This window comes from Mytilus galloprovincialis, chromosome 3 (genome assembly GCF_965363235.1).
Source record: "Mytilus galloprovincialis chromosome 3, xbMytGall1.hap1.1, whole genome shotgun sequence".
Lineage (NCBI taxonomy): Eukaryota > Metazoa > Mollusca > Bivalvia > Mytilida > Mytilidae > Mytilus > Mytilus galloprovincialis.
In genome coordinates, this window is record NC_134840.1 from 67,583,110 (window position 1) to 67,608,222 (window position 25,113).

The following is a 25,113-nucleotide window of genomic DNA, read 5'->3' on the forward strand; positions in this document are numbered from 1 at the left end:
TGACAATTCTATGCGTAATGAAGAAATGGGGATAACAAATTATGTACACATAAAACATTTTAATGGGATGTATGTACTGAACTTTAACTAGACAAATTTATTACGCCATCACATCGAATTGCATTTTATCAGCTGTGTTGTCTGAATCCGGATTGAGACAGCACGCTATGAGAAACTCCCAGTAGATCAAATAGCTAGTTTTATTTTTTAGGATTAACTTGAAACGGAGTAGTATGTATTGACTGAATACTAGTATCCGTTGAACGGTGGTCTTAGAGACGAATTCAAATATAGATTCAAATTTTGATAACGAAATTTCAGTCTTTTACCTAATTCGTTTTATCGGTTGGAAATCCCTTTAAAATAGTATGAAATTCAAATCAGTGTAGCTTCGGCCATTGATTGACCCATCAAAATCATCCATTGACTGGGACAATTTACGTGAACGTTTGTCTGTAACAACCACTGTTCATGACGTACCTAGATAGACATTTAAACTGTGGGGTCAACAAAGGTTTCTTAACGCCTTTAATTATAAAATAATTCGAAAAATTAATCAGGAATAACCTTTCTGTTTTGATTTATATAATTGATATAAATCAAAATATCGTGTTATTTCTGATTAATTTTTCGAATTACTTTATTTAGGTGTTGAGAACCTTTGGTGACCCAATAGTTTAAGTGTCTTTAAAAAGTACATAGTGAGCATTGGTCGTTACATACAAACGTTCACCTAAATTGTCCCAGTCAATGAATGATTTTAATGTGTCAATCAATGGCCACAGCTACACTGTTTTGAATTTCATACTATATATAAAAAAAGAAGAGCATAAATATGTGAAAGGCATTACTTCAGATTCCATCACGGTCATCATTGCTCAAAGCAACAGTGGTACCACATACTCTTACCAGCTTTCGGTACGACAGATGCAATTAGCAACACAGATTAAAATTCTTATACACAAATGCAGAATCAATTGTCTTGCATTAACAATTGGAACCGCAGTCAAAAATTTGCTGTACCCGATAGCCGAAACAACTGATTTACATATATCAGTAATAGGAAGTTTTTCCCCATTCCTTTGATGTATTTGAACTTGTAATTTTACCTTGCTTTTGCATTTTCCGTTTAGAATTTTCCTCGGAGTTCTTTATTTTTGTTGCTTAACTATTCATATTTTGCGAGACATCATATAATCAAGAAACAAAATACCCTCTAAAAGTATTAAGTTTATTAGTGATGTTGCAGTTCAATCTAATTTAGTAACATTCCTCTTCCTTAATTATAATTGAAAAGCAAAAATCATGGAAGTAATTGAAAAAAAGTGTCGTATCGACAAAATCCTTTAGTAGATAAACTGATAGCTGACTTATTACTATGAAAGAGCTGTGTTGCCTAGTTAGTGGCATTAGCAGAAAGGACAATATTTAAGGAGTACGTGATATATATAGTTGATATTGCATTTATCATTGTAGATCGTACGACACACATAAAAGTAGGAAATAGAAGATTGTGTTGTTATTGACATGTAATCAATAGATAAACTTTGATATATACAAACATGTATTAGTTTATTTAATACGGAGCTAAGTTTCAACAGGTTAGTTTTTATTTAAATTTTCATATTCGAGTACATTAAAAAAAAATACATTTAATTGATTATTGATGAAGATGGAGATTTAGTTCTAGTGTTTAAAATAAGGAAATATTTATTTTATCCACAGGAAGGTGAAGTTCGAGTAGGAAATTTATGTATATATCATAATTTCATTTACTCAATATTTTTTATTTGTGTTTTCTGTTTGTCAATGTTTCATTCATATTTTTACGATATGGTGGATGGTTTATGAAACAACAAATCCACTGCAAAAATAATAAAAAGTGATTATTTTCTGGATTAAAAAAAAAAATGATGTGTTCGAAGAACCCTATGCCTATTTGTACTTCAGTTTAAACGATCATCAGTTTATTGGGATTTCACAAATGCAAATATATATGCAGTCAACTCTTTCAAAATCTATTTCTAAAACGTTAATAGGAAAAAAATAATCACACGCTTTACATTAAAGTCGTCACTTATTGATGAGACACTATTAATTTTCCTTCAAAAGGTGTAGGGGCTTGTAAGTTATCATTGTTCATACTAGGAAGGAAATGCTTTATTTTACTTTGGCAGCATCTTGCGTTCAAATATGTATTTCAAAATTAAATGAATTTTAAAAAATTGAGGTAAATCGATATATTTAACAATTGTTTCACTTTACTGAAGGATTAAAACAAATCCACTAAACTCTCTTCTTATTTCAGAATAGACGTGATTGGTCAACAAAACGATGTCTCAACATTACATTTTAAGATATATCTATGCATAATAATGTATTGTCTTCTTTTACGTCCTTGATACTTAATGTGCTATCGAACATTGAAAATACCTGTGACGTCAAATTTTGTGGCGTTTATAAATTCGCGTGACGCAAAGTTCATAGTTCTCTTCTGCTGTATTTATGAGCTATCGTAATTTAATTGCAGGTGTTCGTTGATGTGTTTAGTTACTTGTCGAAATGTATTATTTATTTATGTTTTTTTTGTCCTGAGTCTTCTTGCTTTTATTCGTGTTGCCTTTCTGTCACGTAATGTAAAACTTTTAGAAGTATTTTAACACTGCCATATAAGCAGTAGATTTTTCTAGCCATAACACCAAGTTTAATCTACCATTTGTTCTTTAAAAAATCTTGTACCAAGTCATGAATGTGGCAATTGTTTTTGTTGCACTTCAGTGATTGTGTTGTTCCGTTGTTTTCTTTTTATAATTGATGTGTTTACCTTGGTTTTGGTTTGTACCCGGATTGGTTTTACTTCAATCGATTTATGACTTTCGAACAGTTGTATTATCGAAAATAAAAAACCATCACAATAATATTTAATTAAGAAGAATCAGTTTTAAATACTATCAAAATTGAAAAAAAATATTATCGACTGAAGTTTGTAAATATATGTATTTTTAACATTAATTTTTTTTCATATTACCCGCTCACATTTTTATTATGTAAGTTTAAAATTAAAGAAAAGAAAAATGAAGATATGGACAAGTTTGTGTTTGTCTTTTAAATATTTCTTTTCATTTCGTTTCTATTTTTTTTTTTCGATGTCATAAATTTTCTTTCTATCTTACATGACTACTTTTGCCATTTAGACCATTTATTTGCCTCAAAATTTCGAATTCAACATTTCTATCCAATGTCTCCTACTAGCTATCTTAAGCATTGCATATTTAGAAATAAACTGGAAAGAGATAGGCCAAATAGGAAGTTTTAACTATCAAGACAAGACATTAGGGTCAATGAAAGGACAATGCTTATGTTCACAGAGTTACTGAATGTGTTGAATAAAGGCAACAGTAGTATACCGCTGTTCAAAACTCATAAATCCATGGACAAAAAACAAAATCGGGGTAACAAACTTAAACCGAGGGAAACGCATTAAATATAAGAGGAGAACAACGACATAACACCGAAACGTAACACACACAGAAACGGACCAAGCATCAGACAAAACACCACGAGAATAACAAATATAACATGAAAACCAAATACATGAATTTGGGATAGACAAGTACCGTGCCACGTCTTATCTCAATTTCTCAAAAATAAGAGAAAACACAAACGACTCAACGTTAAAATGCAACACACACAGAAACGAACAATAATATAACAATGGCCATCTTCCTGACTTGGTACAGGACACTTTTAAAGGGGAATAAAAGTGGAAATTTGCCATTTTCCTAGTAATGATGTTCTTTGAAAAAACCGGGATGTTGCATGAATTGCCGAAAATGCTAACCCTATACTAAATGTAATGAATTGGTTGGTTAAAGGCAGAACAAACTACCTTTGCTACCTTTGTACTTTGTCTTCTGTCTTTATTCGTGCAAAAGTAACTTTTTTTAGAAGAATTTGAGTGCAGAGTGAGCATTGGTAGTGAAAACATTCGTAAGAACCTTACGTCTCGCTTGAGACTGCTGTTGTCAATGTAAAAGTGTCATGAGTACTAATAACTTACTTGGGAAACTACTGCCTGACTACCAGATTAGGAAGGGCTTCTGACCATTATTTTCAAAATTTCATATATGTTTGACAAAGTATTATAAAGCTTAAAAATATTTGACCAAATATCGATTCTTATTTTTTAACATTATTCGGTGAGATATTAATGGTAGCACAATACAAAGATTTTTCATCCCCAACCAGACATCTTTAAACCGATGTAATTCCACTCATCTTTCTTTAAATTTTATAAATGAGGTACCAAAAGAAAGAAGAAAGATTAATCTTCCAAATTGTGATAATTTCATTATGAAATAATTATTACATAATTAATTGTTATGTAATTAGTTGCCATATTGTGATGTCCATACTTGAATGAATTTAGCTTCTTTGTTATTCATAGCATCCCAAAATATTTTATAGAATCTTGCACAACACAGTTTAACCTCCAAAACTGTGTCTCAGATTTTTCCTATTGTATTTCATTCTCTCATAAATCTACAATGAAATTTGCAACAATAATTCATAAGAGACCACTAAATTCAATTGGGTATAAAATTTGTTCTATTGATGTTTTTGAAAATCTGAGACACAGTTTTGGAGATCAAGCTGTGTTGTACCAGAATCTATTAAATATTTTGGGATGCTATGAAGAACAAAGACACTAAATTCATTCAAGTGTGGACATCACAATATAGCAACTTATTACATAATAATTAATTATGTAATAATTATGTCATGATGAAATTATCACAATTTGAAAGATGAATCTTTCTTCTTTCTTTTGGTACCTCATTTATAATATATAAAGCAGGATTAAATGAATCACATCAGTTTAAAGTTGTCCGATTGGGAGTGAACAAATCTTTGTATTGTGCTACCTTAGATAAAGGTTTCTTCGTAAACAATCTTTTGATAGTAAGAAAACTTCTGATCAAGTTCGTGTAGTTTTACTGCAAGGTTTGACATAGGTCTTAACAAATAACTTTAAGGTAATTCGAGAAAAGCGTTTCGGACGCATGCAATTATTAAACGTGTTGTTTTCAATTTTTTAACCGCACACGCAGACAATGTCATAATCTAGGATCGTTATGTCTCGCCGCCTTTGCCTATGTACGATTATAGAATAAACAAAGACACATTGTCTTCAATATTTTGAATACAAGTGTCTGATTTAGAGTTTTTAAAAATAAACAAGTTCTATATTCCACGATATTTAGCAAAATTCACAGTTATTTTTATATTATTTGAGTATCATTCTTGTTTTTTTAAGGGAGAAAGTATAATCTTTTTATTCAAGATATAATATTATTGCTAAGATTAAGTTTTACAAAAATAAGCCTTAAAAGTTTCCCTATGTAATAAAATAAATATTTTAAGACATTTTAAAGGTTTCATTAAAACAGATTTTAACTTAAACAAGATTTTCGAAATATCTTTACAATATAATTCAAAGAGAATTGGAGAACAAGATAACATTGATATTAATCGGTCTTCCTGTCAAAAAGGAAAAGGAAACAAATGCTAAGTATTGAAATATATCGTCAGATCTTTTCAATACCGGTGGCGGATGTGTGTTGCAAGGGCTTGGTTTTATAAGTTGTTGGAAACATCCGCGTATCTAAATTGTATAGTTTTTGTCAAACTTTAACATAGTCATTCGTTAATAAACTATTACACCAGCATATTTATAAATGAGGTGCATGGTTTTGATCTTTTCACATAAAAAAACAACATTATAGGATGACGTTATGTTCAGTTTTGTGTTTTTCCTTTTTATCTTTATAGCAAAAAGTTCATTGTAGACGACAAAACATGTTGAAATGATGCAGATTTGAACCATTTGAAAATAACTTTCCAATAAACAAATCCACAGATATTTCCTGATTTGACCCAATAGTAAAAATGAAATTTGAAAAAGTCGGTCTACGGACGGCAATTAATAGCTATAGGTTTGAGTCAGATAATATAGACAATTTAATAAAAATAAATAATTCAATTATCAAGTAATCAGAAAAGTTATGTGCATAAATTTGTTGGTGCGTCTGGACTCAGAATAAAACGACTAATCAACTATGCTTAAATGAAAAGATGGGTCCTTTAAAAGATAAAATATTTTTTTTATTTTAAAACACTATTCAAAATAAACTGATGGGAATAAAGAATATTTTTTCTTCAATATTTTTTGGCAGTTCTTTTTTGTTGCTAGTTAAACCAATAAATATTGGCGCTGTTACTGTTGAGAGTCTTCCTACTAATACTCTAAACATCTTTAATGATGTGATGTTTTTTCTTCTTAAAGAGGAACCTTGTCTTATAATAACTCAACAAAGCTTATTGAAACAAATCGAACAAAGTGATATAGTATATCAAGACAACCAATACAGATTCCTGCAGGACGTTTTATTGAAGTCTTACCAATGCCTTAACCTTCTATTGATCATAACATCTACATTGTTATTATCCCAGGGTTATGATACAATAGAATACAGTGTGAATTATCACTGTTTTTCTTCCTGTAGTTTTATCAGTTTACTAAAAATTCAAGCCAAACTCCTCCAAAATTATAGTTTGTAATAATACATATTCATATTTGATATAATTTCACAAAAGAAATATTTGATATGAAAACCTTAATAGAAATAGTATAGATTTTGTCGATTTTAAATAAAATAAACCCATGTTTAAACAAGGACTCTTCATATAGGCACACAACAGTAAATGGTTCATACAATGTCGGTTTTAAATCAATTTGACATATTGTGTAAATGAATTCAATTCACCAATGAACTGTAAAGTTTATAATTCTCATTTATTGGAAATGTCGGAAGTCAGTAATGTCAGGAATCGATCGGGTCTTGGATAAGCTGTACTGGCAATAATCAATAATCTAAGGTGTTACATCCCTGTCAGAATACACAACGAGCAAACATGTCTTCGCTAAGGAGTAAAATTAAGGTAGGATTAATCACATCATACTTATATTACATATACATTGTAACTTTGTCCGACACTGTATTTATAGCCATGTCATTTTCATTGTCAAAGGATAAATATTTTATATTTTCCGTCCATTCATTGTAGCGAGTATCACGTTGCATATTTTCTTGCTACATGGTAACTTTAAATAGCTTTTCCTTATTAAGTATTAATCGATTTGTGTTTAAGACTTTTTAGTGAAAACATTTCCATGGTAACAAAATATTTCACATTTTATAGAGGATGATTCAGATTTAAATACATGGACAAAACTAGTCACTGAATGTTGGTATTATAATTAAAGCTTTGGGGAATAAAACATATGCTAATATAGTAATGATACAGTATGAGCATAGGAAATTAATTATGAGATATTCTAGCCATTTAAATTATACATATTACTGACAGTCAAGAGAGAATAGTAACACGAAGAGGGTGTGATCGTGTATAGAAGACATAAAACAAAACGTTGTCTTCGAAAAGCAAGTGATGGCTACAGATTGTCAGTGTTAGTTTGAGTCGGACCGTTTAAGAACTCAAATGAAAAATTAAGAAGAAACCAAATACCAATAAATAACAAAGATCATGTGCATTCATTTGTTGTTGTTTCTGTACCTAAATAAAACAGCTATTTAAACTATGCCAAAATGAAAAGATGGATGCATTCTTGAATAATAATTATGGTCCCTTTAGAATTAAAGGTATCGGAATGTAACATTGATAAGGATACAATTATCATAATATGAAAGAATCTACAAAAAAGTACTCTGACAAAATGCCAGGACATCCAAGCAGTATGAAAAGACGAGAGAAACAAACTATTTTTGCATTAGGATGAAATGGTATTTCCTAGTACAGCAGTTTTAGATAAATAAAAATGATTCGAATTTAATATATATTATATAAGAAGCTAGTGTAATGCTTACTTACATTGATTCTCTTCTCAATGTAACAATTTAAGCTTAAGGATGTTTGCTTGTCATGTTTTGGAACTTTTGTCAGATATTCGGAATCCTCTGGTTTTATCCATTTTTAAAAATGCCTTAAAAAAATTTGCCCATGGACGCCCATTTTTCTTTTTATAAATCTTTAACTTGCATAATTATAAGCCATTTGTAAAAGTCTTATAAATTCTTATTTATTTTTTAATAGTATTTGAGATCTTTAACTGGTCAATGATAAAGCTTTAAAAAATCAAGAGAGAACATATTCCCGCCAAAACTCCAATGGCTAATATTTCAAAAACAAGCACATCGACCCCTATATTTTTTTTGCTTTTTTGACTTCTCAACAAATCCCCTATCAATATATACTAGTTTTATGAAAAGTTATCTATTTTGAAACTGAGTAGCGAACATCCTTAATGTGTATGTGTTTGCACTTATGATAATTCATTGACTTTTATCATGTCGCTTCGTTTGTCAATGTGTATTTTACGGGTTGTTTATGGCGTCTTTACGCTAATTCGATTGGGGTATACTTATTGATATTCAGGCCTGGCAAACATGGTTTATTTAATAGTTGTGTCTTTTTGTAAGTTGTTTTTGTGCTTTGTATTTATCAGACTAGTCATGAGCACGAGTTTGTAGTGCCAATATAATTCGAAATAATTGAAGTTTAATAAGTATATTTGATGACAACATTCGAAATTTTTCAACTTGAAAGTATTTCTCAGATGTTATAGGTACCAGACATTTACTTGAAATGCAACGAAACTACAATCATAATAGATAACGCAAGCAATACTAATAATAGTAATAAAACTGTGCCTACGTCATCTTTTTTATTTCTGCTATAATTACCCGTGTTACCAAGGAATATTTCATTTCATAGAAATTCCAAAAAATGGTACATTGACGATTTAGTTATTGATATGCACTTGTAGTGACAATTTTACGATAAGTATGCGTCCAAACCTACGCGTGATCATGTAATACTTGCATCACACAATGTTGGCTATAATATTGCATGTTGCATCACTGCATTTTGTTTCGGATGTTTGAGAGACGTTTACCTTGTCGATGTACCCGGTCTCGAACCATTTGAGCCTCATGTGATTCCCTCATTATTTTATTTTTAACAGTTAATTTGTATATTCTTCCGGATTTCAAAGATTTGATCATCGATAAACCACTGTTGTCTCTAATTATGTGTCTGTTTGTTATGTTCACACACCGTTGTCAATATAATGGAATTGTATGCGACTGTCATACAAGTGAGAGCATTAGCTAGCTAAAAACCAGGTTTAATACACCATTTATTTTACATAAGAAAATGCCTGTACCAAGTCAGGAATATGACATTTGGTATCCATTCGTTTTATGTGTTTCAGCTTTTGATTTTGCAATTTGATTAGGGGATTTCCTCGGGGTTCAGTATGTTTGTGTTTTACTTTTTGATATAATGGACACTTGATCGGCGCAAAAACTTACTAAATAAAACAATATATACATTTATTTTTCTAAAAAACAAAAAATGTAAATTTCATGTTATCTTTTTTAGGGGAAACAGGTAGAAATACTGATGGAAGAAAATGCTTGTTTCTATGATCTGACCTATTACCTTAATGGTTGCACCAATCAAAACCCAGATGCTGATGAGGATGAACGGCAAATAACACCAACATTGAATCTGTTAAACATTAGTTATAACGTCTCGGAGTTTTTAGGACCTTGGTGGAAAGGAGCTTGTTTTCGGCAAAAGAAACAAAAGCGAGTTCTAAATGATATAAACATACAGTTCAGAAGTGGAGAGCTTACAGCTATACTTGGAAGTTCAGGTATTTTTTGTGGCTGAGTATTATTAAAAAATAAAGAATATTGAAGCTAGTACAGGAAATCTAATACGATAAAATATGGGTATTAATAGATAACAAAAGACACTGTATACTTAAACATGAGAAAAATGTCCCAAGAATAACTATTACCTAAGTGTGTCCTCGAAACGTTAACGTACCCTGATATATCATTAGGCAAGGAATGTACTATGGAAAGTGAGAGCAATATGAGGTCTCCTATTGTCAATTTGACATTGCTACCGGTTTTGTCGTATTGCTGATTTTGAAAATTGCTGCAGAATGTGACTTTGTTATTATGTGACGTATTTTACCTGTGTGGAAGGAGAAGCCTACCACGTTGATGCCCTCGAGTCATTCACTTTCGAATTCAACTGGTCAATTTCAATTCCGACCTAAATATGCAAGATTATAAATAAGCATACTATTGAAATCATATTTAAAACCTTACAATAATTGATAAATTGAAAAGAATACAAAATTAAGATTAATTATGCCAGAAAACTAAAGCACACTACATTTCCAATATCTTATACCATCAATCGGGTAGGGGTGAATTTTATCAAGGATTTGCATAGTGAGACTATACAAATCCTATATGTAAGCATATAATGAAATTCAATTACAAATATTATTACATAATTAAAATTTTGCCTTCAGTATTATTGAAATATCAACAGATAGAAATATTTTACCTTTTTACAACAAACAGGTTCAGGAAAAACCTCTCTATTGGATATAATTGCTTCCAGATCAAATGGACAAGTTGGTGGCAAAGTTTACTACAACAATTATCTGTGTACGGCAGAAGTCATCAAACAATATGCTGCGTACGTCATGCAAGCAGATCGTCTTCTTCATAATCTTACAGTTCGAGAAACAATAAGATATGCAGCACTTCTCAGATTGCCAGGAAAAATGGGCAGCAAAGAAATTGACGAAAAGGTGAATAAATAGTCATATGATATTTTTTTTGATTTTTTTCAATTTTTATGCAAAATTGCACGGTTTTATGAAAGTATCAGGTTAAAAGACAAACTTTAATGCTATATTGTCAGATCACTTGATTAATTTTATTCTTGGGTATATGATGTATTTTCCCTATATTAATTCAAACATTTTGTACACAATAGAAAAATAAGAATAACTGTTCAAAACTTTTGGTTTTATGACAGATTTACTACTGAAATGTTTTCTTTCGTCTTAATTCATATAATGATGACATGAATAATTCTCAAATGTTTTTAAATATAAGTTTCTTTAAATTTTAGGTTGACAAAGCTATTGCAGAAATGGGATTAAAACATGTAGCAGACTCGAGAGTTGGTGGATCTGTAGTCCGAGGAATATCTGGCGGCGAAAGACGACGAGTAACAATAGCAATTCAACTTCTCCAAGACCCTAGTGAGTAACTTCGCATAGATATTCACAAACGAAAAAAAATATGAAAGAGTCCTGAATAGACCGTGATTGTCTGTTGTGGTAGTAACGAACCTCTGATAAATCATATACTAGATATGTTTGTTTAACGCATATGCAGTCACATACTCATGAATAAAAGCAACAGTAGTATATCGCTGTTCTAAATTCATAAATCGATTGAGAAAAAAAAATCCAGGTTACAAACTAAAACTGAGGGAAACATGTCAAATATAAGAGGAGAACATAAGATATACATAAACCAGATTGTGTTTTGTTTTAAATTAAAGACTATTATTGCATTGAAAACCACTTAATCAATTTTCTTGGAATATATCTAGTGAATATTATACACACATACAAAATATTCTGTCCAAACAGGGGACGATGTTAAAGTATTTACAATATTACCGTTAAAAATTTAAGTTTAGCTCATTGTACCATACTCTTAACAATGTTGAAGAATACAATAAATCAGTTCTGAGAATTGCATGAGCAGTTTGTAGTGTATTAACCAAATGACAAAAGATATTTTAACGCGATTTAGCAAACTAAACATTGACTTCAGCATATTAAAGTTACTTCAAGGGAATAACTTCAATTACGACAGTCTTATTACTTGCACTTCATCTATAGAATGAAATTCAAAACAGTGATTGACACATTAAATTCATCCATTGACTGGGACAATTTACGTGAACGTTTGTCTGTAACGAACACTGTTCACGACGTACCTACGATAGACATTTAAACTGTGGGGTCACCAAAGGTTTCTCAACGCCTTTAATTATAAAATAATTCGAAAAATTAATCAGGAATAACCTTTATGTTTTGATTTATATAATTGATATAAATCAAAACATCGTGTTAGTTCTGATTATTTTTTCGAATTACTTTATTAAGGTGTTGAGAACCTTTGGTGACCCCATAGTTTAAGTGTCTTTAAAAAGTACATAGTGAGTAGTGGTCGTTACATACAAACGTTCACCTAAATTCTCCCAGTCAATGGATTAATTTAATGTGTCAATCAATGGCCACAGCTACACTGTTTTGAATTTCATTCTATATTTAAGAAATGAATGCTTCTTTTTGTAACTTTATTAGGGTGTAAAAGCGTTGACCGAAGTACATTGCTTCCGTGCTTCATTCTAAAAATGTGCGCACGGTCAACGCTTTTACAACCCTATGAAGTTACAAAAAGAAGCATTTAATACTTATAATTACATTTTTAGATAGGATAATGAAAACACGATTTACATCAATATATATTTAATTTACCTGTGCACTTTATTATGGGACCTCGTGTCGTCATGAATGATAAGTTTTATTGTGTAATGCAATTGCTTACGGAATAGCACGTGATGTGCAGTTAGCCAATCAGAATAACGTTTTATAATGAAACATACATCTAATGTAATTATATTGGTATATCGATTGAATCCCATTGTTATTATGAAAGCATTTTTTATTTATTATTCGCATTAAACTTACATTTAGACCATACAAGACGATACAACATAGACATGCATACGATAAGACTGAAAATGCTGAATCCTACCATATGTATTATTTTCTAGTTTGTTATGTACACATGTTTTAAGGGGACTGAATTGAGAGAAATATACATTTAAGGTTCAATCCACCATTTTCTTCATAGAAAATGCATGTACCAAGTCAAGATTGTGACAGTTGTTATCCATTCGTTTGATGTGTTTGAGCTTTTGATTTTGCCATTTAATTAGGTACATTCCTATTTGAATTTTTCTCGGAGTTCAGTATTTTTGTGATTTTACTTTTAAGTGTAATGGGTCAAAATAAGGTAATTCTATTTCTGTCCTTTCGATGAATCTATGTTTCTCATCGCGACATTCTAGAACCAACACTAAAATAATTTTCTAGAATTTAACATGCTTTACGTATTTAATCGTAGTACGAGGAACATTTCTGATCCACATTTTTGATGTGGATAACTTATTTCAGTAACTTGAGTATATTTTATGAAAACGCTCACGCGCAAAATAGTACATGGTATAGTAAGGATATTTGAATACAAACTTTTCTTTTCAGAAATCCTTCTCCTGGACGAGCCAACTACTGGACTTGACAGTTGTACAACACGCCATCTTGTGTCAAGTTTATCAGACATTGCTCACAATGGTAAAATAGTGATTTTGACAATTCACCAACCTCGTTCTGATGTTTTTAAAATGTTTGATAAGATAGGGCTCCTGAGTATGGGAGAGATGGTCTACTTCGGAAAGTCAGGACAAATGGTGGAATATTTCCAAGATCTCGGCTATCCTTGTCCTACATATGCTAGCCCATTTGATCACTACGGTAATGTTCATGTATATGTAGATGAGAATAAATTCTTTATTTAATATATGGAAAAATTTTAAGTTTTAAATTTATTGTAGTATGGTCTTATTATATAGCGTTGTTGAACCAGTTATGGTCGAAACATTATATGTTTTATTTTACACGAAAATAATCATAAGGAGCTCAACTTGAAATGTTATCTGTAATTATCTATCAAGTGAAAATGACATTAATTAAAGCATTAACTACAAAATGAGATTTGGAAAAAGGAAAAACTGAAGAAAAAATAGCATTCTACACAGTTTATCAAATTTCAGTAAACTTCTCTTTAAAAGAACTGTTAAATTAAAACCTTACTGATCCCTTCCTAAAAAAATTTTTTCATAACTTGTTCTCAATTACAGAATCCTATATGTTATATTCTTTTTGCAGTTGATCTTGCCAGCATTGACAGGAGAAACCATGAACGTGAAATTGAAACTATGTCTAAAGTACAAAAGCTAGTTCAAGCTTTCTCAAATTCTTCGATCAATGATGAAAACATTCATAACATTGAAGAAGAAACTATGAGGCATTCGACAAGGAGGACTATGTTGTTCTTCTTTAAACCTCAGCCTCCGAGTTTGATGCGGGTTCTTTATTGTTTGATTGGGTAAGTTGAAGTCTTTTAAAAAATTTTGAATGATTTTAAATCACAACCCGAACGACAATTTGAACGTCCATATATAACCTTAATAAATATCTGTATTTTCATTTTGTTGCGATATTGTTACGTTTGCTGACGATACTTGTATTGTGTCTTTTGAATTATCTAACCTCCTATACATTTCTAGGAATTTCATTGGTTTATTTAGTCCTGGTATCTATGATAAGCTTAGTTATACCTCTTTGCCGCACCGATCTTTGTTCTCTGAGATTCACTCCCCAATGTGTTTCCATATAAGTGTTTTCGGATGCAGCTGTGATCAATTTCATTTTGATGGACGTTTGTTATTTTCGTTATGTTAACAAGTGAAAATGTATTTTGTTATAATAAAATGTGCCAGTTTCAACTATAATGTCAAAATATGTAACTTGCTGTAAAAATATTCTGGAAAAATGATTTCACATTGATTAATCCAATTATTTGTTTTGCAGTCGAATGCTTGTAAATCTGAAGAGGGACCGAACTATATACATGTCCCGTTTGATAATGTTATCATTGTTTGTACCGTTTGTATGTGCTTTTCTGGGGCATATAAAGACAGATCAGAAATCTATACAGGACAGAATTGGACTTATGTACCAGTCAGTCGGTGTACCAACATATGTAGGGATCCTTATTGCTGTTGGCGTCTGTAAGTTTATATTCCATTGTGCCAATAAGGCGTAAAGCAATCAATTATCAATCTAATTTAAAACATTTACGAAAATTTCGGCTGTACAGATTTAGTACTAATGTTATATCATATTGAGTCACGTTTATGTGACTTCCTATATTGTTGTCTGTGTACTGAAGTGTAGTGTTAGGTAGAATTATTTGGTATGAACAACTACAATTAAAAGTAAAATGTAGTATTTGGACAAAGCTACAAGTGTTGCATACGAATAGCTGTACAAGGAACGAAGGAACTGTCAAACGGTAGCATGTTTTATGTATAGTGTCTTCAATTATAGTCGTGTTGTAATCTCGCAGACATAAACATCGGAATTCTCAAAGTGTAAATTAAGGAGAGATAAAGGTACCTTGTTGACTTTTTGGTGTTAATGTATTAAAGCTTTTGTAAGATATGCCCACACCGAAACCGATATATATGTTCAAATATATTTTATAAGGGTTTTATCACATTTATGCTGTTATCCTGTGAATTTATGAAGATATTTAACGAAGAACTCTTTCAAACGAACTGCTAAGACTAGTTTGGTTACGTCGGTAAAAGAGAAATAACTCAAATGTACAATTATATTACCTATACCGCTATGCAAGTCACTACATGTATAAGCTACCGGTAATAATATACTTAATAGTCCAATATATAATTTGATTGCGAATACACAATGAAACTCTTCTAATTTTGCAGCTATTAAGATTAGATTTTATTTTTACAGTTCCACCATTAAGAGACTTGTATTTTAGAGAATGTCGGGATGGTTTGTATTCGACTACGTCTTTCCTACTGTCTTATGCTATACATGTCATCCCATTCCAAGCAATATCAGCCATGATATTCAGCATTATAGTGTATTGGTAAGCATGTATTATTCTGTTATTCTGTGGGTTTCAAAATTAATAAGAAAGATGGAAATTTACATGAAAAAGTTGATCAATTTCATTGTATTTTATGAAATTATTGTGATTTTGTGAGTTTGTCCAAGTTACAAATATATTGCATCATTAAAGACAGAATATGTTAAACCAACACCAAATTTCAAAAAACAAAACATATACTTACGACGGAGTATTGACTCATAATAGCATCTTATTTCTTCTTGCGTGTTTGTTATCGATAATTTACGAATTACAATTTGACAATATTGTTTTTCCGTGCAGGGTGACGGGACTACATCCTTCGTGGAGCAGATTTGCTATATACTATGCCACTATATTTGTTCTGCATTTTATTGGTGAGATTATGACAGTGGGTGTGATGGGAGTATTCTTCAATCCACAGATCGCCAATAGTACATCAGCTTTAATTTTATCAGCTTCAGTACTCATAGCAACGGGATTTCTCAGGTATGCAAAAAAAAATTCGTAATTTCGTAATTTAAATTAAACCAAGACACAACTCTCCATAACCCTTGGGTTTGTTTTTTTCATTTTCAAGCACTTGTCCTATATTAAAAATACTAACCTTTTTCAGTCTTCGAATGTACATTTTGAATCCTAAGACAGGTGCATGTTATATCTTATGAGATGTTGGCTGTTACCTTCTGTGTAATGATGATGCGTCAATGATTACTGAGTCTCATTTCCCGGATTTTAGTGGATTTCGTGTTGTTTCTTATTTATTATTTATAAATGTTGATGTAAATGTCCTTTGGTTTTGTGAGTCTTTGTTTACTCTTTGGTTTTGGTTGTTATTATCTTATAAAAGTGTCTCTTAGTTTCAAGTGGAGATCGCAAAAACATCAGTGCGTTTTACTTCTATTCATGATTCAATTGATGCTGATTTTTTCTTCAAAAAAGGTTTAGTCTAATTGAAAAAGTGAATTGATAGGCAAGAAAATGTAAAAGAAACCCACCCATTTCTTTTTCTTATGTTTCAATTGTTAAATAATACTGTTTCTTTTTGACAGATCATTTCCAAGTATGCTGGACATATTTCAGTGGGGAAGCTGGTTAAGCGTTATGAAATACAGTGCAGAGATTCTGGTAGCGAATGAATTCAGTGGACTTAATTTTACTTGCCCGCCTGTGCAGAGTAAGACATTAATTTTCATTTTATTATAATTTTGCACTTTAAACGTATTTTGATTGCTTTTATGAGTTATAATTTAATATCAGATATAAAAGAAGATGTGGTATGATTGCCAATGAGACAACTCTCCACAAAAGACCAAATGACGCGTAAATTAACAACTATATGTCAACGTATGGTCTTCAACAATGAGCAAAGCCATACTGCATAGTCAGCTATTAAAGGCCCCGACATTACAATTGTAAAACAATTCAAACGAGAACTAATGACTTAAGTTTGTACAAAAAAATGAACGAACATGAATGTGTCCCAAGTACACGGATGCTCCACTCGCACTATCATTTTCAATGTTCAATAAACCATGAAATTGGGATAAAAACTCTAATTTGGCATTAAAATTAGAAAGATCATATCATAGGGAACATCTGTACTAAGTTTCGAGTTAACTGGGCTTCAACTTCATCAAAAACTTCCTTGACCAAAAACGTTAACCTGAAGCGGGACGAACGGACGGACGGACGAACGAACGGACCCACAGACCAGCAAACATAATGCCCCTCTACTATCGTAGGTGGGGCATAAAAAAATATGTAACAAATCAACAAACGACAGCCACTGAATTACAGCATCCTGACTTAGGACAGGTACAGAATTATCATCTCCTAAAATGAGCTAACTTTGACTAAAATAAAGTTTTGACGAATTGTTACGTCGAAAGAAAAATCGGAAAAGTCAATTTAGTAAACTTTAACATTGCTTTGTTGTATTTTGCAGATATACCATGTCAGTATCCAACCGGGGAGCAGTATTTGGCTGATTATTACCCGGATGCCGTAGAGCACATGCGTAGGAACTTTTGGGCATTAGGAGGTTTCATGGTTTCGTTTCTCTTTTTCACAATAGTTGCCTTTAAAATTAGAGGCATACCAAATATGCATTAAAACTATTATCCCAAATCGGGCAGATTTGAATGGGCACAGTGGGTGTGCATGAACCAATCATATCAAAAGTGAATAAGAATATTTTTGAAAATAGCACAAGTAATAAACATGGTGGTATTTTTGGTGACATGCCCACTAAACCCATTTTATCTGAATCTGCTTTTTGAAAAGTCTTTCATCAAATCCAGGCGGATAAAGTGGTATAAAAGCGATGTGAATGAACCGAAATTGAAAAACAAACTTATAATTATACATCATAAGAGTTCAATACAAATCATATAAAACAAGAATGTGACCCAAGTACATGGATGTCTTACTCGCACAATCTTTTTCTATGTTCAGTGGACCGTGACATTGGGGTAAAAACTCTAATTTGGCATTAAAATTAGAAAGTTCATATCATAAGGAACATGTGTACTAAGTTTCAAGTTCATTGGACTTCAACTTCATCAAAAACTACCTTGACCAAAAACTTAAACCTGAAGCGGGACGAACGAACGGAGCCACAGACCAGAAAACATAATTCCCCTCTACTATCGTAGGTTGGGCATAAAAAAGTTAGATGCAGATTACATTGAACAGTGTATGTGACACATCCCTTAAAAACCACATTTGTCAGTTTCGCGATTACAAGTCTTTCAATCACACAACGATAGCTATCATACCAAATAATATTCATTTAATTTATAGATCATTGTTTGATTTAAATATGCTGCAGGGCTGTTAAGCTTTAAAAATATGTAAAAAAATCGTAACAATAGGTTGTTTGCAACAGTCCACACATACTCATTATCAATATTATATGCCCTCAGTTTTACAATTCTAACGTGATACGTGTATTAAGGAATGATCCAAATGCATCATATGCTACTCTTGTTAAAAAAGTTAAGTAGGAGTTAAAAGCAATATTCTATAAATTGAATGAATGGTGAGCCTAAGAATACTGTTAAAATATTAATTTATTGTTTTGTTTGTTGTTATGTTTATGAAATTGTTGTAATGAAATAAAAAATGGCGATATCGATGATTGTTCATATGAAACAGGTACAATGTGTCATTTTAAAAATATAAATGATAATACTCCATAGTTAGAATAAAGCTTGGCTAAGTCAAAGTCACAGCTTTTTTAAAATAGTCAACACTAAAGAATCATGGGTGATACTAATATCAAGCTCTTTTTTCTCACGAAGCACATGGTCTTTTCCAAAAATTTGTTGTTTACTCTTCATCTGTATTTTGGGATTTCTTAATATCATGTTTCGTTCGTGTTCACATCTTGTTGACTCATTTCATTCATTTTGGTCGTCTCTTTTAATTCTAAAGTGATTCTGACTGTTTTCACTTTGTAAAATGCAGAAATGACGTCTGGATCGTTTAATAAATTACCCACAATTCGTTATGCTGGTAAATTCATATAGTAGTTCCCATATATACTTTGTTTTCTATCGTGTGTCATAGCTAGCCACATTTTACTTATCTCTCTATCCTTTGCAGGAAAAACAAGATATTGACAGTTCTTACCATATCTTATATAACAAGTATACGCCTCTTTTGGCATAAACGTTAAATTAGGTCTTATACCTTCGTGAACAACACCAGGTATACGAGATGGTAAAAGTCCAAATAGAAAAAAATCGTCTACCCAGAAAAATGGTGATCCAATAGCTGCACGATATAACATAGGTATTAGATCTATAGATATGAATACTGTAAAACCACTACAATACGTATGTGGATATAATTTCATGTCTTTGAATTCGTATTCGTCGACGTACCATTTACTGGTATTTTTACGGATGATTGCCATTGATCCTTTAGGGATTTTGTTACAATACATGGTCCTTTTCTTGTGTTTTAGATCTGACATATCTTCGAACAATTTGAAGAAATTAATAAAAGCATCGTCGTCTATTTTAGCAACTATTTCTGCATTCATACAATGTTCTGAGATCCATTTATATCCAGTAACTCCTTTATGAGTTAAATTGCGATAAGAATCTATAAAATTTCCTTGCACTATATCTTTATATATTTTACTTTCTTGCTCAAGTTTTACCTGTGTTATCAAATCAGGAACTAAGCCGAGTAGAAACACAACCCTAACATTTTCGGGACTATAATATGTAGAATTAAGCCACGTGCTCCTCATTCTGACTCGACGTAGGAAATGACTCGGAGCTGTGTGGACAATAACTATCACAGACACCTTTTCTACTCCTCTGCATATATCCTTGTTGTTTATTTTATAACCCTGTGACACAATAGGGTAAATCGTTTTTGATCTAATTGATCGAGTATTCGGACTAGTAGTATGAGTCTGTGGCGTTGGCTCTTTCATCCATAGCATAAAGCGTTTATTTACGTGGGCGCCATGTGAGAATATCGGGTTGCTTAATGGTGACATCAAATCGTTAATGATTGCTACACAGACACACGAAAGTGCCACAAATACAACTAATAGCAAAAACTTTATGTGCTGTGTTTCTTTCTTCATTCTTATTTAGTGAGTATCTTGAACTGATATGATGGATTCTGTTGAAAGAAAAAGTACAATTTTGATATATATACCTCTAATAAATAACAATTTCATATGCAAATACTAACGATAACATTAAAGATTGAATTGCACTTTGATTTTAAAAAAAATAACAATAAATAAGAGAAAATGAAAATGATTTAAAAAATAAGTAGACAGATTGTAAAATCAGACAAAGCAGTTTCTGCTATATCTACAACAATCTCAACAAGCGACTTGACAGTTTCGTGTTGGGTATCTTCTAAACATAAATTATTTCGCCTGATGTACATCCTACCATCATGTACTAAAAGTTTCTGGAAAACGGGAGGTAATTCAATTTGAACTATGTGTATGAAGCGGGATAGGGCGACCTGTGCGAAACGAGATTTTTAAAAAATGGGTGTTTGGTTTTTGAATGTATACAAGTACTTTTTTTAAATCTCGGCTCACACCTGTTGATAGGGCTTAAAGCATTTGGAAAAATGGATAAAAAAAAATCAGGAATATAGAAAAATAAAGAAATAAGAATGGAGGAAAAAATATAATTTTTAAGACTTCCTTAATGATCTCTGCCTTGATAACTAGCAATTTCCTTGTTAAATTCTGTTTTCCGGAAATTTAGATAAGTAGCAAGCCATAAAAAATTATAAAGGAAATGCTTAACGGTTAGCACTCGGGATTTAAAAAAAAAAAAATTGTAGTCTAAGATATTTTGTTGAATAAATTGAATTAACCCACTTACCAAGTAATATTTATATTAAAAATCTTCAAAACTACTGAATTTCTATTCAACATATTGCCGTCTAGCTTACATATCCTGGAAATAAAAAGAAAAATAAGCATTGAATAACTGCCATGATAGTTTTCACTATCACCAAAATATATATATACTAGAAATAAGACTATAATTCATGACATAAAGCTAGGAAAGCCGATATTATTCTACTGGTAGTAAGAGTATAATTCTTTCTTTACACACATTGCTATTTTTGTACTAGACGTACAACTACAAAATGTATGGCCCTGACATTACAGGACTACAGTATATTGAGAATGACACAGTGGGCTTAGTCACCCATGCATATGGGATACAATAACCTGTTTGGTTTACCTATTATATCCAATATAGAATTTAAGTTTATTGTGTTAAACCTTATTTTTAGCGACGATATCGAAAAGTACATTGTTTAGATCAATGCAAGCATCTTTTCAACGAAACAAATAAGTTGCTAGACTGATCCCTCTAAAAACATACGAAATTTCGAGGGTTCGATCTCGTAAACAATCAGATAAAAAAATTTCTAACCTTTAAATTTAATGTAATCCTTTCAAATTCATAATATTTTCTTTAAAATCCAATTTAAAGTTGTTTTTTTCTCTCAGTCAGATCATATCGGATATATTACAACCCAATGCACCTGATAGACAAATCAGTCAAAATAACTCCATATATATATTATATATATCTACATGTATGTGCACGAGTGGAACTATAAAACATATATATATAATAAACTACTCTAAAAGGGAAATATAGTAGTAAACAGAATATTATTTAAATGTACATTTATGCACACTGGAGTTTTATTACAGTATTGTAAATGTAATACGCTGTATAGTTATTCAAGGACACTTGAGGTATAAACATGGGTTTTTTCGGTGTTTCTAAACACACATGTTATTTAATTGAACTGTTTCTTTGTTGTTTCTTACACAGTTATGTAATAGATCTTCCTGGAAACACATGAAGTGCAAAAGACAGTAAAATGTGTAATTTTCGGTGACACTTTTATTGTACATGTCACATAGCAATCTGTATAATAATGTAAACTTTAAATCTCCATGGTCATAGTCTAAAAACGACAATTAAAATTACGATAATCAAAACTATGTAAAATTTTTATAATTGGTCTTACCTACATCGATATCAACATTCACCATTTCACATTAAACTTACAAATTTAAAGTTATCACTTCATAGTTCGTTAGATCTATTCAAGATAGGGCGTCTACGTAACATGTATAAAACTGTTCCGCATTACGAATAGTTTGAAAATGAGAAGAAAAGAATTTAGTCTGGTCTCGTCTTCTTTCAACGCATAAAGCATCACTATGTGAAATCATAATAGACTTGTTTCGGTGAAAAGGATTATGAACCGTTGAATTCAGTCAAAAAAAAGCTTCCCCAGAAACAACTCCAAAAACGCAATCAAATGTACCGGTATACTAAAGCAACGACAACATGCAAAACTAGTTTGTCGTTGTTTTATATATAAATTAAACACTCGTCCGTCATCTTGTAAACATTTAAACTAAAGAAATTACGAAAGAATCTAACTGAACACTTGAAAAATCGAATAGAACAATTATAAATTACTGTACACAAGAACGTAGTAATTAAACCGGATTCAATCGTCCATCCTTTTTGCTTCAGTTATTAGTAGTTTATAGTCAGCCTAAATACTTTACACGTACTACGAAAATGATAACAAAATTATACGAATCAAACAATTGACCGACAAATATGCTGATAAATAATTATATATGCACGATTCGAATTGACATTAATACGTATTATCTAAAATCATTAAGATTATTTCTGTCACACAATTGTAATCTTTCAAATTGGATCTGATAATCAATTTGTTTGGGGCAAATCTTCGCCTGCTAAAAAAGCAAACACTATTCAACCAACCGCTTTTCCTCCGAAACCTTGTAATACCTTATATCTTTGGTCGACCCTGATAGTTTTTTCAATGGAAAGAAGGGATTAGTACATGTGTACGATGTACATTTATACGAAACCTATATTTCATCAAGTGCGAATAAACAACAAATAAACACAACTTGTGTTTGTGTGCTTCGTCGTTAGATAAGCAAAACCTGGGATCGTTACATGCAAAAAAAGAAGATGGCCTGCAGATACTTCATTCGTTCTCTTCCTTGGTTCTGTTTAATAGTCATGAGCAACATAACCGGTTCAACAAATGTAGCGGGACATTTCGGATACAAAATAAAACGACTGCAGGTTTACATGAAAAAGATTTGTCCTGTTTAAAGTTTTCTGTAATTTTTGGGTGAATTGATGTTTGTATACAACGAGTCAACATTTGTTTTTGTTCTCCCAAAAGAAAAATTCTGACTAGCATCGCAGGAAAACTAGTTTTAAAAAATGTAATCTTAAATATGACACTCACAATCAGTACATGCATCTGAAAGGGTGAGCTAATTATTAGAAGTCATGGTCCTTTTTAATGTGGAAATTATATTATCTAGTTAAAATAAAGTATTAACAGAGTGTTCATCGACAAATTACCATTTCAAAATATTCTACTCGATCCTTTATTATGATTGTAAGTTAAAACAGTATCTATTTGAACAAACCATCATGCTAAAGAGCTATCGAAGGATACCAAACGCCCATTCAAACTCATAAAGTTTAACAAACTGACAATGCCATGAAATTTCTCTTAATTGTTCGTAAAAGGTATCTTGGTACCTTTAATCCATGTTATATTATGATGACAAGGTGTGTCTGTCACGATTTTCGCGAGAATATAGATACATTTCATTTACAAATACATGTTATGTCGGTAATATCTTTTTGTCTAGTTAAAAATCTGTTTTCTGAAGAGTAAGCACATTTTAGTGGTTGATTAATATTAATTTACTCAAGTTTGATAATATTCAAAATGGTAATGTAGGGCAATTACAGAACAACTTATAAACAAGAGTGCACACGCTGAAATGTCTCGCCTTCTTGACTAATCATTGATATTATGTTGATAGTCCGAAATATAAAGCTATATTACAACTGTCACATAAACTTAACCAAGAAAACTAAACATTGACCAATGAACCATGAAAATGAGGTCAAGTTCAGATGAATCATGCCAGGCAGGCATGTACATCTAACAATTCTTCCATACAACAAATATAGTTGACCTATTGCTTATAGTTTAAGAAAAACAGACCAAAACACAAAAGCTTAACACTGAGCAATGAACCGTGAAAATAAGGTCACGGTCAAATAAAACCTGCGCGACTGACATGTAGATCCTATAATATTTCCATACACCAAATATAGTTGACCTATTGCAATTAGTATTAGAAAAAAAAGACCAAAACTCAATAATCTTAACTTTGACCACTGAACCATGAAAATGAGATCAAGGTCAGATGACACCTGCCAGCTAGACATGTACACCTTTAAATCATTCCATACACCAAATATAGTAGACCTATTGTATACAGTATAAGAAAAACAGACCAAAACACAAAAACATAACTATAACCACTGAACCATGAAAATGAGGTCAAGGTCAGATGACACCTGCCAGTTGGACATGTACACCTTACAGTCCTTTCATACACCGAATATACTAGACCTATTGCTTATAGTATCTGAGATATGGACTTGACCACCAAAACTTAACCTTGTTCACTGATCCATGAAATGAGGTCGAGGTCATGTCAACTATCTGACGGGCATGAGGACATTGCAAGGTACGCACATACCAAATATAGTTATCCTATTACTTATAATAAGAGAATTTAACATTACAAAAAATCTGAACTTTTTTTTCAAGTAGTCACTGAACCATGAAAATGAGGTCAAGGACATTGGACACGTGACTGACGGAAACTTTGTAACATGAGGCATGCATATACAAAGTATGAAGCATCCAGGTCTTCCAC

The 25,113-nt window shown here is 31.6% G+C and overlaps 2 protein-coding genes across 4 annotated transcripts; one reads left to right on the forward strand and one right to left on the reverse strand.

Moving 5' to 3' along the window:
* Window positions 1-1,301: 1,301 nt before the first annotated feature.
* On the forward strand, window positions 1,302-18,200 carry LOC143068702 (ATP-binding cassette sub-family G member 5-like). Of its 3 annotated transcripts, none has more exons than XM_076242959.1 (11): window positions 1,302-1,435; window positions 9,526-9,802; window positions 10,530-10,762; window positions 11,089-11,221; window positions 13,304-13,573; window positions 13,988-14,207; window positions 14,693-14,892; window positions 15,644-15,782; window positions 16,086-16,271; window positions 16,835-16,959; window positions 17,731-18,200. In XM_076242959.1, exons 2-11 carry the CDS (start codon window positions 9,547-9,549, stop codon window positions 17,895-17,897), a joined length of 1,929 nt encoding a protein of 642 aa, XP_076099074.1. In that variant the 5' UTR covers window positions 1,302-1,435; window positions 9,526-9,546; the 3' UTR covers window positions 17,898-18,200. The 3 variants fall into 3 exon arrangements, with proteins under 3 accessions (XP_076099074.1, XP_076099073.1, XP_076099072.1); XM_076242958.1 differs by lacking the exon at window positions 1,302-1,435 and adding an exon at window positions 1,454-1,601; XM_076242957.1 differs by lacking the exon at window positions 1,302-1,435 and adding an exon at window positions 6,847-7,002.
* Window positions 18,201-19,220: 1,020 nt separating this feature from the next.
* On the reverse strand, window positions 19,221-20,429 carry LOC143068705 (beta-1,3-galactosyltransferase 5-like). The gene has a single exon (XM_076242962.1). It carries the CDS (start codon window positions 20,389-20,391, stop codon window positions 19,294-19,296), a length of 1,098 nt encoding a protein of 365 aa, XP_076099077.1. The 5' UTR covers window positions 20,392-20,429; the 3' UTR covers window positions 19,221-19,293.
* Window positions 20,430-25,113: the final 4,684 nt, after the last annotated feature.

What these genes read in the sequence shown, in the direction of transcription:
- LOC143068705 (XM_076242962.1), bottom strand. Translation starts at nt 20,391, where the DNA reads ATGAAGAAAGAAACACAGCACATAAAGTTTTTGCTATTAGTTGTATTT.
- LOC143068702 (XM_076242957.1), top strand. Translation starts at nt 6,976, where the DNA reads ATGTCTTCGCTAAGGAGTAAAATTAAG. An exon ending in TAGCCCATTTGATCACTACG is followed by an intron (nt 13,574 to 13,987) that starts GTAATGTTCATG and finishes TTCTTTTTGCAG; the next exon opens with TTGATCTTGCCAGCATTGAC. An exon ending in TTCAGCATTATAGTGTATTG is followed by an intron (nt 15,783 to 16,085) that starts GTAAGCATGTAT and finishes TTTTCCGTGCAG; the next exon opens with GGTGACGGGACTACATCCTT.